General features: G+C 47.6%; 1 protein-coding gene across 3 annotated transcripts in view; it reads right to left on the bottom strand.

Annotated features, from left to right (window-relative positions):
* Window positions 1-253: 253 nt before the first annotated feature.
* Window positions 254-16,270, bottom strand: part of AAK1 (AP2 associated kinase 1) — a 94,658-nt gene continuing 78,641 nt past the window's right edge. For 2 of the 3 annotated variants that reach the window (XR_001413834.1, XR_001413835.1), the window contains exons 22-23: window positions 11,067-14,756; window positions 7,551-10,917 (exon numbers count right to left, since the gene is read on the bottom strand). Coding sequence is in view for 1 of the 3 variants with exons in the window: in XM_014958790.1 (XP_014814276.1) it covers window positions 5,248-6,401 (1,154 nt within the window). In the remaining 2 variants the exon portion in view is untranslated. Of the gene's footprint in view, window positions 6,402-7,550; window positions 10,918-11,066; window positions 14,757-16,270 lie in introns of those variants that run through there. The other variant, XM_014958790.1, reaches the window with a different exon arrangement.

The following is a 16,270-nucleotide window of genomic DNA, read 5'->3' as shown; positions in this document are numbered from 1 at the left end:
CCCACTGTCTTGTAGCATCGTCCCAGGCATGAAGGTTTCTCTCCAGTAAACTGGAATCTACTGCTTAAAGCCTCTGCTGAAAGCAGCGAGATCAGTTTGACTTTACAACTGCCAGACAAAACAGGGACAGAGCAAGTTCAGTACCTTGGTAGGAAGAACTCATTAAAAACCAGATTCTTTGCATCCAGCAAAAATATTTTGCGTGGGCAGGGGAGAAAGAAATGCACAGCAGAGAAGATGTATTGTAATCAGATACAGTTTTAATAAAATGTACATAAGTTTACAACTCGAACATTTCTTCATAATGATTAACACAGATGATCACACCTGGAGTGCAGAACTTGACTCCATCAGATCTACAAGTCAGAGGTACTTCCGAGCCCGCAACAACAGCGCAGTGCCAACGGAACACTGCTCTTGGGACACGAGTCACAGATTGTTTGTCACAGTTAGTGGAGACCACGGACACTTCCAGGTCTGGCTTCCCGCTCCACGCAGAAACGAGGGAGTTTCTTTCCCTGCTGGACTCGCGTGTAGTGATGCTCTGCCAGCTGCATCCTACATGGGAGCCCCCGGCCCCGAATGTGCACCCTGCCCTCCCCACCCCCTGGAGCATTTCTCCCTTTGGAGAGGAAGGATTGGGGAACAGTGGATCACCATTATCCCTCTAACTTCACAGGAGAGAATTTCTAGGTGTGTGTGACAGTATTTACCCTACCTACAATGGAAACTACAGGCCGGGGCTTATTTTCAGAAAGACTAACACAGCTGATCAGGTCTCAGGAATGTGTTTCCGAACTGGAACAAGATTTCACTGTCAAGATACTACTGTAAAAATGCTTTGGAGTCTCTCGGTGTACTGAAAGGCCTTGATTTAACACCATGAGGGGGAAAAAAAAAAAAGCCACAAAAAATTCAACTCCCCAACACAAGAGTCTTTGGTGGAAGCTGAGTTAAAGTAACCGATTACCACTTTGGAGTGATTGAGAGTTCAGCGATTAAACAGATCTTGCTCGGTCTTGCTGAAGTCCCGCTGAAGACGTGCTTCAGGTGCTGTCATGATTGTTACAGGGGTTTGCTGTTACGAGCGTAATATCACTTACGTGCTCCATGCATAGTGTGCATTACAGATCGAGTGTGCGCTGGCTTCAAGAGACTAAGACTGTAAACTTAACGCCACGTGTGACTAGTGCTGAGCTGGCTGGAAGGGAGAGGAAATACGGGGAAAGTCCCAAAAATACTGCAGCGGGCTGCGGAAAGTGCAGGTTAACACCACGGCGGCTGGTCCCGTTACATGCGCTGTACAAACGTCGGGGCAGGGAGGCACAGAAAGCCAAGCCAGCTGGGTTGGTTTGGTTGGTTGGGGTTTTTTTTGCATGCAGAAACTCTGATTAAATCACTTTGAAGACAGACTTTAAGTGCGTTCACACTGAAGCTGGCAGTGGATAAGGACCAGTCCCTTTCCCAGCATGACTCTCAGATTGTCCCAGTGAAAACTGCAGCCTCCGGCCACGCGCGAGGAGCCAGGGCAGGTCAGAGAATTTACTACAGCTTTAAAAAAAGATGAAACCAGCAGCTCTGCTCAGAAAACAAAATGCTGCATTGAGGCCATACCAGTCTTACTTCATTAACATCACTGGTTGTGTGGCAAAGAAAACAATTAGCATTATTCTTCCACATTCATTAAAACCAGTAAGCTTCAGAGGCTACGGAAATGGAATTCCCACTTGCAATTCATCAGGCTGAAGCTGCAGCAGTGGCAGTGCAGGATTAGGAGGAATATGGGCTGGAAATGAGAAGGATATCAGACTAACAGGCATTGAAATTCACTTTTCTGACCGTAACCAAAAGACCCACGACTCTATAGGTCACAGGCAGAGATACAAACAAGCCGCCTCCGTCCCCCAGAGGAGATTTAAAACCACGGAAGCGCTGGGTGTGTGCTGGCAGGACCCTCAGCTTCTGGGGCAGGGTTAGCTTGCTCTGTGTGTAAAGTGCTTGAAGAACATAAGAGCTGCCAAAACACTAGCTGGAAATTCAGCCTGACCTGACCCAACTGAGGGCTGTAAGGGAGCCCCCACGCCTCGCTGCACCTCGGAGAGCTTTCCCTTTCTCCCTGGGCCGATGGTGCATGGGTCTGGCCATCCCCATCTCACCAGCACCAACACACACGCAGGAGCCTCCGCTCCAAGCGTGATGGGGAACACGTTAACGCTTCTCCAGCATCAGCCAAGTGAGACCTGGATGTGGCATCAAAAGAAGTTTCACAGAATTATCCAAAAACAATTTTTCAAGTAAAAATTCAGGCATGGAAGGAGAACCTGAATCCAGTTAGCAGAGGTAATGCCTCGAACTCACATCTTATTTATCCTGCTTGCTCCAGCAAAGCATCTCCCTGGTCCACAGGTTCATCCCTGCACCACCAAGGCCTGACCTCCCCTCCAGCAGCTTCCTGAGCTTGAGAATTGACCAACTCGAGGTGAATCCCAGCTCCCAGGGGCACAGTGTGGCCACAGCACAGGCTGCCTGTTGGAACAAACCTGGGCCCTCGCTCTCCTCGGCATCCCTTGAATTCACAGTTTGCTGTCGATGTTCTCAGCATCTCTCACCGATCCCACCCAGCAACAACCGACTTGGGGCAGTGGAGGGGGTATAGATTTAAAACAAAAACAACCACCACCTTTCGGGTATATATTTAAACAAAAAACTCAACGACAACGGAAGACAATAAACAACAGCCCCAGCTCGGATGATGAAACGTCTCAAGGAAAACCCAGCAATTTCTTTACAGTACTTCTGTTTTCAAGATGGTGGTGAGATGGAGGGAAAAAACCAAACCCTAACGCACCAGTATGCACCAGTATTACTCAGCTCTGAGTGTTAAGGTGCCCAGCTCCACACCACCCGACCTGACCTGGGCTGTGCAAGCCAACGTGGCCTCCCTGCTTTCCAGAATTCTCCATCCCCAGGGCTTTAAGACCTCAGTCCAAGCTTCTCCCTCCCAGGCAATCCCCAGGCCGAGCACGGCCAGCAGAACTTTTGGCTCATCTCATGCAACTGGGGATATTTTGGAGGGGAAGTGAATTCCAGGAGGGGAGAGGCAGAGCAGGCAGCAACTCCTGTGTGAGGTGTGTGGGCAGTCAGCTCCCAGCACCCACGGCTTTTCCATCCTCCCTCCCTTTATGCTGCTGGGCTTAAAAGTCACCAGCGAGACAGAGTCTGGCTTTGTTGAAGAAGTCTTCACATGTATCTTTAATATGCCTGTTGCATTCCTTTAATGCTTATTATTTGGACACCAGAAAAAGCTAGGTACTGGAGGTGGTGTGAGCTTTTTCTGCCCCAAAACTAGACTGAAGTGTGTTTTCGGCTGCAGCAGCTCTCCCAGCTGTGGCTCCAGGGAGTCCAGGGGAGTTATGGCTGGTCCAGCCCTCTCTCAGAGCGACCAAACTTGTGGGACTTTCTCTCCCAGCACAAACCCCTCAGAAAACAGACAGGGCAGGAACGTGCTCTACATCCCACCAGTCCTGATCTCAGCAACCTGCCCCTTGCTCCAACACTTCCCCCTTGGGCAACCTGCCCAAAGACCTCAAAGCCCCTCGTGGAACACCCCCAAAGGCAAAACATGTCCTTTACCCTCAGCGCGACGCTCCAGCTGACACAATAATGAACAAACCCCCGAGGGAAATGGCCACCACAAGGCTTTTCAGACTTGGCAGGTGGAGTCAATGGGGATTTTTTCCATAGATGTCAAGTCCTTAAAAATAAAGCCACTAATTTTTTTTTTCTTGGGAGACAGCCTGCAGCAGCAGCAGCTGTCAGGAGGAAGGGTCGCTGCATCCGTGACTGGGAGTCCCTGTAACCGGGTATTTCAAAAGCCACACTTACAAGTAGCCTTTGCCGGCCAGAAATAGCAGATCCAGGACAACTCACACAACCAGGCATTTTACAAAATCAAGATGTGAGGTTTCATCCTTATCTCTGTCTTATATTAGCAAAAAGAGAGGGGAACAAAGTCTGCTTTGTTTCTGCCCAGTTGCCAGCCTGGGAGACTCTTTCTCCAAACACTATACTGGGATTCACTGCTTCAATGACTGAACAAGCGATAAGAAATTGTCTGTTTGGGAATTGGGTAGAAAACACAGTATTTTTGAAGCTGAACAAATGTGACTGGATTTTTGTTTAGGTTTATCCTTAATCAGTAAGAAAATAGAATTTACAAATATAGAGTCAAATTCTCTGCCAGTATAAATCAGTCTAACCGGACTTCAGCCAATGCTGCGTTACACCAAATGACATACACAGACCAGAACATCTATTAAGTTGTTTGCATAATAAACTTTTCCATAAGGCGTATTTTTAATACTGTAAAAAAGAGCGTCTCTCTCCTTGACAACACCACAAGCAAATTTCTGGGTCCTACACTTTGGCATAAACCGGACAGGAAACACGGATGGAAAACTGAAAGCTTTGCCTGATTATTCCATTTTTCCAAACAGCAATACCAACAGCCTGACAGAGGGCTTTGCTGAAGCTCACGCATCTGAGAGTTTACAAGTGACTGAGGTCCTTTCACCGGCCCCTCCAGGCTCCAGCACAGCCCCGGGGCAGAGCCACCTCCACGTGTCACACACCACAGTGAGCACAGAGACGCCGCACGTGCGATGCCACAGCTCTGCTCACATCAGCGCTGCACAAACCTGGCTCTCACCCCGACCACACAGCACCAGAACCGCCCCGGAGCCTCGGCTGCCAGGTTTGCCATCACTGCCAAGCAGCAGGAACACTGCTCTCTTCCCCAAGCCCCTGCTGATAGGAAAGAAATCGCAATAACCCTTTAACCTGTGAAACCACTTCCTTTCCAGAGCACTAGCAAGTCCCGCTTGACTTGCTCTGTAATTAATAAACCTTTTAATTCATCTTATAATGCATTTCCCCAGCCAGGATCAGAAAATATGGAATATTACTGGTTTGGAAAAGCATGTAAAAAATAAATGGGGGGTTGGGGGAGGGGAAGACAGTGAGAGGAGGAAGGTAAGAAGCAACTGAAAAGGATATGAAGATCCTGAGAGCCAGGCATTCAGACTAACTAACATAACTTAAAATGGTTCAACTATATATCACTGCAAATAGAGTTCTGACCAAAAAATAATAATTATTTTTTTTTATATATATATTGCTATGTCATTCATTTCAACTAAGAGGTTCAAGGTCCCAGGAGAGGAAGCACACCTCCCAGCTCACAGCAGATTAAGGCTTTTGCTTCCCCGCTTTGGAAGGGAAGGGCGCTGAGGCAAAGGGATCCGCGCCGGGCAGCTCTGTAGTCCTGGAAGACAGAGGGGCAACAGAGACAGAGCCTGCTATCGCCTGTCTGTTGGTCTGAGAAACCACTTTGTAAGCAGCTATGGGCTTGGCTTCGAGACCCTGCCCATCTTCTGGGCTGTAGTGACGGGAATATTTGGATAAGGACTGCGGACGGAAAGGCTGGTTAACGACGGAGCCCAGCACCGCTTCCTGGGGCAGCGCGTGTCCTCCTTGGCTTCTCTCACCGGCAACACCAGCCTGCTCTGGCAGCACACCCTTAGAAGGGATGTTCTCCTGGGTCTCCATGGCTCTCATGGAGGAGGGATGAATATTGCTTGGCTGAGAAAACGCGGCAGAAGGATACTGAGATTTCGCCAAAGCCGTGGACCCATGGACTGCTGAATCCAGAGTTGGGAACATCGGGTTCGCTCTGTGCTGGACATCGCTTCCTTGACTTAGGAAAATGGGTGGTGTGAATGGTTCCTTAGATACACTATGGGAAGTCAACTCTTCCATGCTTTTCTTTTTAGTGAAAGGGGCTCTCAGAAATACATCTGCTTCTTCTGGATGTCTGTGAGCCACACTGCCCTTGGAGATAAAAGGAGCTTTGGTAAAGACATCCACCTCATCAGGCACTTTTCTCAAGCTTCGGAAAGGAGCCGTGGCAAAAACATCTGGTTCATTAAAAACCTCCCCGGTGTGTGACTGGAAAGCAGGGAACAGCGTCTCCCCTGCTCTACCCTGGGAAGACTGGGAGTGGGGATCTTCTTTGGAGGCCTCACGTCTTTCCCTGGGTGCAGACTGCAGGATCCCCGTGTACAACTTGCAGGTCTCCTCCTCCTCTTCCGAATCCATCAGCAAAGGCCTGGACCCGCTGCAATCCAAAATATCTCCTTCGTGGTCTGTCCCCTCTCCTTCACTGCTGTAGAAGGAGCTGTTGCTTGAAGGCCCATCTCTCGTTAAGTAGTCTGACTCCGAATTCTGCTGCGTTTTCAGTATCTCAGGCTGACCTTTGTACAAAGCAAGTCCATCATTGCCAGAAGGTCCTTTAGGGAGTTCAAGAGCTACAGCTGGGAAAAGGGAGGGGTCCCTCTGCAGACCTAAAAATACAAGAGAAGAGTGTTACTCCAGAAGCTCCAGCTCCTTAGTCATAATAAGAATGAAAGGTACTTATTACACAAGAAACATCATGCTGTTCAGATATAAACCACCATCACGCATGGAAAATGGGAAGGAGAGGGAGGGCAAATAAAAGAAAATAAAAATGCCAGGGGAGTATTTACAGCACATGAACTGACACACAACTTGGCACTGCCTCACAGCTCGGGGACACCACAAGTACCAGTTCTGAGAAAGAGATGGAAGATGTTTGACACACGAATGGGCACACCCAGCACTCTCTCAGCACCATTCCACAAGGTTTCCTCTGCCACCCACCACCACGACACCATGGGAAGGGTTTTCTCTTGGTAACGCTGCTGCCTGGAGTGAGGCTCCAGCAAGCAGAAAGGCCTTGCCATTGCATTCTGCATGTTGCTTGCTGACTGCCCTACAGCAGAGAGAGAGCTCGGCACAGCCTCCGAGAGCCACCCCACGGGTACGTGGAATTACACTCGGGAAGGTAAAACACCCAGGGATGCCCTACAATCTGCTACAATAACATACGTGTTTCAAAGAATGAAGGTCAGCCCAGCTTTTAATGAATCCTGGCAAGTACAGAAGCATTATTTTAAACCACTGCAAGACAAATGATTTTTAAAAATCCATACCATGATTTCAAATCAAAGTTCCAACAAAATTATAACAGTCTGGCTTGCTTCTGTGTTAGTGTAACAAGACAGTGTGAGGAGAGGATGCTGTCCTGCTCCTCTCCAGTTACAAGAGCCCAAGATAGGGTTGGTTTTGCCTTACAACTCACACAGACAGAACAGAAGATCTCTTACCTTCAAAGAGCTATTGGCAGCTTAGGAGTATGTCATTGGACTCGTGTTAGCAAGAGGATAGGAAAAAAGGCACATAAAAACCAAGCAGTATGAACTGCAGGAAGAAGGAGGGTAAGGAGGTGGTTTGGTACCCACCGAGCGATGGACTAACCAACCCCCCCTGCGACAACACAACCCCGTGGCATCCAGACTCTGCCCGGGGTGACCGTGCCCATTTGCACACCCGTTCTCCATCAAGGCTGCAGATGTTGGTGAGTTAACCCATTCCCAGTCACTTCTCACAATTAAAGACACAGCAGTCATTCATTAGGCATCAAAATCGGTATTTATTGGGAAACTATTCACTTCGATACATTACACTGCTAAATAAAGACAGTGTAGATATGTGAACATTTTATAAGTTACTCTACAAAAATACTATCTATCTTTCCTGAAGCCTATGTTGTCAGCAATGGTTTAACCTTAGATGCTAATCTCAGATTACAGGACCAGTACGACTACGGTGGTGGTTTCTTCCAGGCTGGTTACGTATTTACCAGGGATTATTGGGAGGTTTTGGGAATACAGGCTGAAGCAGAGCAAGACCCATCGCCACATCACGCAAATGCCCCTGGATTACCCAGCCCTCACTGAAACGCGGCGTCCAGGAAAACCAGGGAAGGAAAAAGGCATTTATCACAGTGAACATTACGCCAGAGCAAACCAATGACCCACTTCTCACAAGAACAGCACAAACAAGTCATCTGCTGGGAATTTTCTTTTCCAAGAGTTACTTGCATTAGTGTCTATGTTGGTGTAAGTGATGACACTTAAGAGAAGGGGAGACAGGGTATAAGCCCACTTGCTCAGGCCAGGAGCAGCATGCCTGCAGGCTGAGAGAAGCACGGTATGATAGGCAGAATGCTCTGATGTCAAAAAAAATTACTCTTTCCAATGCTTTCTTGCTCTCTCTGCCCATCACAAGCACCAAACACATTGGAAGCAGTTTTCTCCCTTGCTAAGGGACACACAGGAGTTATGAATTACTCTGGGAGGGAAAAATGAAGTGATGCTTAGGTAGGAACTTAGGTAGGAGCTTCCAGCCTTCAGTGAGGAGGTGGTTTTGCTCAGAGGTGCTGGGCAATACAGCCAGAGGGGGAGGGGGGGCCCCGATCATTTGGAAACACCAGAAAAGGGCCCAGCAGTATGACACCACAGCGGGTTACCCGAGACAGGTGTGGATTTACTGAGAAGAGAGGAGCATCACGGACACTGCCATGCCCTAGTGTTCTCACGTTGAAGGAGGAAGACCTGGTTTCCAGGCACCAGCCACAGTAACTCTCTCGGGCACCTTTTCTTTCCCCTGTTCTTGGGTTCCCTGTTTGGTTCTGTTCACAGAAAGCAAGGGGACAGTCCCAGGCAGAGCTGTAGCAGCACCACTACAACAAGGCAGACAACATCACACCAGCGTTTTCCTCTAGCTGACATCTGGGTGGGTGTCTAACTAGACAGTGGCTTTGACATCTCCTCTCATGGTTGCTAGTCTTGTATGTTAAAAAAGGTCTGAGCTACAGGTAGACACTGAAATGTGCAATCGAACCAAAAAAACCCCAAACTCCTTTGTGTACAGGTCAGGTTAGAGCTGGCGAGAGGGGGTCAGTGCAGCCCCATGAACAGCCTTAGCTACAGGCTCTGGAGGGGATCATTTGGGAGGCTCATGCTGCATCACCTCCAGGATGATGGAGGACTCAAGTTGGCCAGTGCCGATGGAAGCTTCAGCAGGTCAGGGATCAGAGACCAGCGAGAATGAAGCGCTCGAGGGACCACTGCACAAGGGAAGGCAGGTCTGTTGTGTTACAGGAAAGGAGAGAAAGGGTCACTCCTTGGGCTGGGGACAGCACAAGAGTTAAGAACAAATCTCATCAAACTAAGAAAGCACCTTTTTGTTTGGAGCCCTGTCCCTTCTCTGTGATGACCCAGCTCCTATTCACGCCAGGGGCACTCTGTGCCTGAAAAGATACAGGCAGATGGTTTGTGTGAATCAACACACAAAGTACCCACAACCCCCGGTGCAAAAAGAGATGCCTCTTCCTCAGAGGCAGCGTTTCTAACATCTGCCCAAGCCAAGAGGGACACCGTCAAGGGGCAGCTGCCTCTGGTCCCCTCCTCCTTCAGACTCCTGGGATCTGTGTGTTACTTCACAGGGAAGCATCCCTTACATTTTCAATGAATGCTCAGGTTTTAACACACACACTCCGAACAACTGCAAGCTTTACAGCATAACATCTTTAGAGAAGCTTGAGCTCATAGATAAGGTTTCTCCCTACCCCTGCACAACATTTGTGTATTATTGTAATTCCAGGGTGAGATACATGTACTAAAGAAACAATTCCTAAACTATACTCAGGCTCCCTCTCTGCAGGGAGGACCTTCATAATAAAAACATCCCTGGGTACCCCAGGAACACACCCTGTGGGTATTCAGAGAGCAACCTGAACACAAGACCCTTTACCCCACGTTACAGCACTGACACACACAGTTCCCACATCTTTTAGGAAAACCAGTGCACCAAAGTGGCAAAGTACTGAAGTAACTGTCAGGAAAGCTGGAAAAGCTTTAACTCTCCCTGTTACAGGGGGCTGTCACCAAGATGATGATCTCATTCCTGGAGCAGAGCCCAAAACAAGGCCATCGGGGCAGACAGAGGCACTCCCAGAGTCTAAAGCTGCTCTCCCACTGAATAACTCTGATTTCACAAACCCAGTGTCAGGAAAGTCTCAACACGTGGTAACAGAGAACACAATTACTACTATGCAAGGTTATTAGTTTGGCATTTAAAAAGGGTCAAAACACTTCTCATTCCTTCATTCTTGAAACAGTGAAGTTGTTTCCTTGTATCCCAATTCCTAGAAGCAATACCGTTACCGCCACCAGAGAAGCACCCCCAGCCAGCGCTCTCAGGGAGGAGGGACCGAGGCAAAGGCCAGCATCACCGTCACCATGTCACCGGGCAACGACCTGGGCAGCAGAATTCAGCGTTTCTGCCCAAAAGCACTGCACAGCAGCAGCACTGGGAGCAGGTCTTCGGATCCAGAAGATCAGGGATTTGATGTTCTAGTTGTGCCACAGTCGTACAGCCATTCACTCTGAGCAAAGTGAGGTGGGGCAGGTGTTCAACGCACCAACCACACACACACCAACCACACACCATGTTCCAGCAGCTTCTGAACAAGACTGAGCAGCTGGGGACGAAGGAGCATCCTTTGGTTCCCCCTCAGTTGTACTGTGCACAAGCCAAGTGTTACGTATGCAAGACATTTTTAAGAGGCAGCCTGTGACCTTCTAGGAAAAACATAAGGCGAGTTCCTAGGGGTTAAACTCCCTCCCGTGGAGGGCAGGAGCACGAGTCTCACATCAGTAATGTCCTTACAACAACCCCAGCCAAGCGACCCACCCTTCCTCCTCAGGAACAGCCAGATCTGCTGCGGAGGCACGGCTGTCCCCAGAGCACAGCGTTTCAGCTACGGAAATAGACTCCACAGGAACAAAGAATAAATACAAAGAAAACCTTCTTCCCCCTCATCCCTCAAGTCCTGCTGGAGCGATGCAGTTTCCCTGCGCAGCGCCCACGTGTCTCAGCCAAGTCCCAGGAACTCATCTCACCCCGTCGGTACCCGAGGTGACGGAGGAGCCCCTCTGCTCACAGCACTCCCCACATCATTCACGCTTCCCCCACACCCACCGCAGCTGCTCCCCAACTCTGCCCCATTCCCCTGAGAGCTCCCAAACTACAAAATGTATTGGTTAAAAAGAAAACTTACTCCACACAGACCCCAGCACCACCTCTGCTCACAGCACTCCCCACATCATTCACGCTTCCCCCACACCCACCGCAGCTGCTCCCCAACTCTGCCCCATTCCCCTGAGAGCTCCCAAACTACAAAATGTATTGGTTAAAAAAAAAACAACTTACTCCACACAGACCCCAGCACCGCACCCCCTGTGCCTGATGCCATTTTCTGTAGCCAGAGGCCCCACGTGCTCCACGGTTTAGGTTTGTCTGGATACCCCAAAACTTGCTGAACTCAGTCTTTGGTCTGAATCACACCTGAACTTTCATTGTAACAATGATTATTATTTTTAAATAAGGTGGTTTTGGAAAGTCACTGGCAGCAATAACCTGCGAACTTCCAGGTCGAAGAACACCATCATTCAGTTACAGGAAGCCCCTCTAAAAATAATTTAACTCTACCAAGATTCAGTCAAGTTGCCATGGACTCACGTTAAATGGGCTGTGCAAGAACACAGAAGCTCCATCAGAGCCATAGGGCTAGGATTCTTCCACCCCTCTCAGACTTCTCCAGCAGGTCTCACAGTACCTGAGCCCTGGTCAAATCCCAAGAAGCCCCTGAAGACTTGGACAGCCCCAGTTCAGGAACCTGCACCTTCTGGTTCTGGGCCAGATGCTCCCGACACGGTGGATATTGTCAGAAACAACGCAAATTTGCTGACTCTGGATTGTGGGTGCTCATTCAGTTAAAAGATGAATGGGGGGGATTTCGAGAGGCAGGGACAGTTCAAAACTCAAGCCCCCTCAGACAAAGCAAGAACCACCACCCAAGCTCCCACTGTTCCATTTAACATCTTGCCACCTCAAAACCCAGAGTTTATTCTTGCATCCAAAGCACAAACTCAACTTGAGAGGAATTGCTCTGTGTATGGTTGCTTTTGTTGTACCCTCATCAGGAGGATCCATCAAAATAGTCAATGCCAAGAACACCACAACCAGCTCCAGCCTCTCAGGGCTGAAAGGCTCCTCCACCATCCCCAGGTGAACAAAGAGCACGGACCAGGCAGAGGAGAACGGACCACTCAGCTGGGATTTTGCTGAGAGTAGGTTTGTGTTCTGTTACTTCACACCACCCAGCCCCACGACCCTTAAAAGGGGACAGAAACATCTCCCAGGGCTTCAGACAAGGCTCCAACCACCACTACACACGAGAGTCACTCTTACACCAGTTTGGGAACGCTGGTACCAAACACCTCCCATGGGGACACCGGCTCAAAGGTCCATTTGTTCCTTCACAGCAGCAGCTTTCACACAAACTCCTCACGGCTTTAGCACACGCCAACACTAACCTAACGCCTGTAGGACAGTCACATTTTTTGAACACCTTACAATTAATCCCAAATACCCACTCATTTCACCTCTCGCACTTCCCATTCATTCCGCAAATAAATGGCAAGTATTTTCTGATGAAGGAGCTCTAGATAATCAGCATCTCTGAAAGTGTATTCTTCCATCGTATCGGATTTCCCACCCAGATCCATGAACAGCTACTTGAGAAAGCAATAAAATAAACATTCACATCTGCTTATTTAATAGCATTATTAACAACCCAGTGCATTTATAATTTTTTCCAGAACCCTTGAACAAGTGCCATTAGATTTAAAATCTTAAACATTCTTTAAAAGTACTTTAATTCACAGAAATCTTTGTTTCTAATATACAGTAGATGGTTACTTTTTAAAATCCATTCTCTTTTCATATAATCTCAGTATCTGACTATACAATAACTTTCTATCTATAGTGTCTTCATGTTTTCCAGTCCAGCTTGCCTGTGCTTTAAGAATATAAAACAAAAAAATAATAAAGTTCTATCCACAATTTTACTAAGGTCATTTCCATAGTTCTCATGTAAAGCTTCTCCTGGAAAGTGCAGTATACACATGTAATGATACAACACACTTAAGCAATACTTTTATTATTAAGTGTAGGTTTTAAAAGAAGAGCAATGTAGAGCAGACACAATCGATGGGAGATCTATTTACAGAATTTGTTAAACTAAGTGTTGGGGTGGGGGAAGAGCGGAGAGACCGGAGATAGGAAAGGAGGAATCAGGAACTTTGATTTCTTTCCTTCTCAGCGAGAGGTCAGTACATACACATGTCAGTCGTTCATACTTTCGCACGTGGGAAACTGCACTTTTACTAATACAGCTACATACACATACACAAGGTTAGCAGTAAGCTATTAATTATTCCACTACAGAGGAATAGTCCTTCTGTTCAGAAAGAGCTTTCAAATACAAGATAGAAATTCCGGACTTCATGACCATAAGCCAATGAAAACAAGTTTAGCGTATCCAGCTAGTTGACAAACTAAGCATGTGAAGGGAAAAAGAAAAGGTGAAACCCATCACGTTGTAGCAGCACTTATTTCAAACCGTCTGAACCAAGTGCATGCTTGTTCCCCAGAGACTGAGGAGTGGAATAAAGTCCACAGGAATCTTTGTCTACTGAAACAAATGGTTCCATACTCAACTGGTTTGCACTATATGCAATTACAAGAGAAAACGGGGAACCCAGAACAGATACCAGATGCTTGACTAAAACCAGGATTAAAAATAGACAAACAGCCGTAGGACAATTTGTTTCATACACAATTTACAGTAGGTTGGGGGGGGATTTTCTTTTTTCCGGTCGAACACAGAAAAGTCACAGAAAATACATCTTCCGCTGCCACAATGCCCTTTTCATCCAAAAGAGGTCAAACAAAATGCTAGTCACGGCCATACTCACATGTATTTGGTTCAAAACCTTGTTATGTTTTACTTAGGGTCATTTTTGCAGCTTTAACAATCTGTTCTGGTTTGGTTTTTTCTTTTTTCTTTTTTTTTTTTTCTTTTTCCCCCTCCCCAAGGAAGCGCAGTTCATTCACAAGCAGGACTGTTAAAGAGCAAACCATGAGCTGGGGGCAGTCCGGGAAAATCTCTTCATCTGCACCATCACCAGAGGGACTGGGCAAGACTAGGGCAGAGTCGCTCAGGGCTTCCTCCTCCTCCTCCTCCTCCTCTGAAGCACCTCCTGGCAAATCTAGAAACATGGGCTGCCCTAACCCGGATTCTGCAGGAGAGGGACATCCCTACCCACTTCACCTGCCCCTTCGTTAGAAAACAGGAACGAAACAAGAAAACCAAACCCAAAAACACAGAGATTGAAACACAGTTGTTCACGCACTAGTCTAAGGAGAGAGGAGTCTGTAGCACGCAGGGGTCACACAGCAGCTACAATTATCTACTTCATGTACAGTGAGGCTTTCCATGGCGCTACGTGCACATCTCGGCGGTGCTCCCTCGAGACACAGGCTAGCAAAGACGGTGCAGAAGGAACCACAAGGGGTTTTTTACCAGCTTTAGAGAGAGGACTACCTGGAGAACTGAGACAGGCTCTTTCCCAGCACACGGGAAGACAGGGAGAAAGGTGGGTGACTGTCTCCTGTTGGCAGATTGGTTTTTCTTTTAATTAAGGAAAAAGGGAAAAAAAAAAAAAAAAGGAAAAAGCAGCCCAAAAGAACCACAACGGAAGATAACTCTTCTGGAAATGAAAATGGAGGATTAGGTACGTTACAGAAACTGCGTCTGCTACTGTGTCACTGCTACAGGTCTATGAGCTGATCCACCAGCAGTAAAGACCTGGCTATGTTGGGAAGACTGGACTCAGAGCTTCCACTGTTGTTTCTAGAATGCCCACCTGAAAGTGTGAGAGATAGGAATTCAGTATTGAACAGGACACACACACACGACAGTTTCAGATGTTCAAGAGCAAGCAAGCAAGAAAAAAGTCAAAGCAAAACAGAAAATTTGCTCAAGCTTTTCTCATCGTGACACCAACAACATTCCCCTGCTCGCTCCTCCACCCGCTCCCCCCACACCCCGCTCGCTGGCTCTGCCTGGAAAAACATCGCAGCAGCCAACAAATCTCTACAGAACATTCCTTTTTCCCAAGTTTCTCATCCAAGCTGCAGAATTCTGTCCTTGCTAAAGGATCTACAGAGGGATCACAAGAACTCCCACAGCCTCATAGAAAGGACTAAGTTTTAGGTATCAAAAACTAGTTAGTGCTTTAAGAGCATCTTTGAGTTGCCAGCTCCTTCAAGGAGAGCTGAGCTGTCATGTGGCTTTCTCTAATTGGTACTTTCATATTGAAGGAAAGATGCTCCTCCTTATTCAAGGGAGCCTGTTTTGGCCCAACTTTCTGACTTTCAGCAGGAGCAGAGTTTCTAACGTCTGAGCACTTTTTCTCATGAGTGTCAGTCTCTGGGAGGCAGCACTCGATGCAGAGCTAGTACAGCACATGGCTGCTGTAAACAAAAAGGGGAGTTGGGGAAGTAAAAAAAACAAAGAACTTCTACCATCAAACTAAAAAAATAATAAATAACCGAAACAAAACCAAAAGAAAGGGAGCCCTGGAGGATGTTTATAAACCTACGCTCACACATGGGAAGTTGTAATCAAAACTTTTCAACAGCCTGATGGCAGAGAGGAGACCTATTGACTGACTGCAAACCCCTACTTCTGTCCCTCCAAGGGCTACAAAATGCAGCACGATGATTTCTTTTACAGAAGCAGTGCTGCTGCTTAGCCCTAACCCCAACTCAGGGCTCCACGTTAACGGGATGTAGGTGACAGGAATGCTGTGACAGGAGAAACCTTCCAACCCCTGTCCTAAGGACTCTGACTTCTCCAAGTGCTTCAAAGGAGGTGGGTGCCGTGCACCAAACTTCTCACACTCAGCTCCCACAAGCACCTTTGAAAGACTTGTTTTGGAGTCAGAAGGGAAAAAAAAAACCCACTTTCAGCAGGAGTCTCAGAGTTATAAAGGGTTATCATCATCTCTCCTTCTTGTGCCTCATGCCAAGTTCACTTAGAAGTCAAAGGACCTCCTACTGGCTTGAACAGTAAATAAGGACATCGGAGAAGGCAATTCTCCTTTGCACTGTAGCCACTTGTGTGCCCTGCCTGGCAGAAATTACCTCATGGGACCCAGAGAAGCTTCACGTCTATTATCTCTTTGGACATGCAATCTTCTCACAAAGAGAATGTAGAGAAATTTCAAGGTTTATATAAATCAGAGACAGACTAAGCTCACTGAATACTACAGTGACAGTATCTTGCAGTTCACAATTTGAATGACTTCACGTGTGCTGCAGCACCACTGCCCCAAAACTTTTCCTTTTTCCTTCCCCTTTTCACCCCCGAATCCTG

Source organism: Calidris pugnax, unplaced genomic scaffold (assembly GCF_001431845.1).
Source record: "Calidris pugnax isolate Ruff unplaced genomic scaffold, ASM143184v1 scaffold244, whole genome shotgun sequence".
NCBI classification, from domain to species: Eukaryota; Metazoa; Chordata; class Aves; order Charadriiformes; family Scolopacidae; genus Calidris; species Calidris pugnax.
The sequence above is the reverse complement of the archived record's forward strand: the minus strand, read 5'-3'. Positions and strand labels throughout refer to the sequence as shown.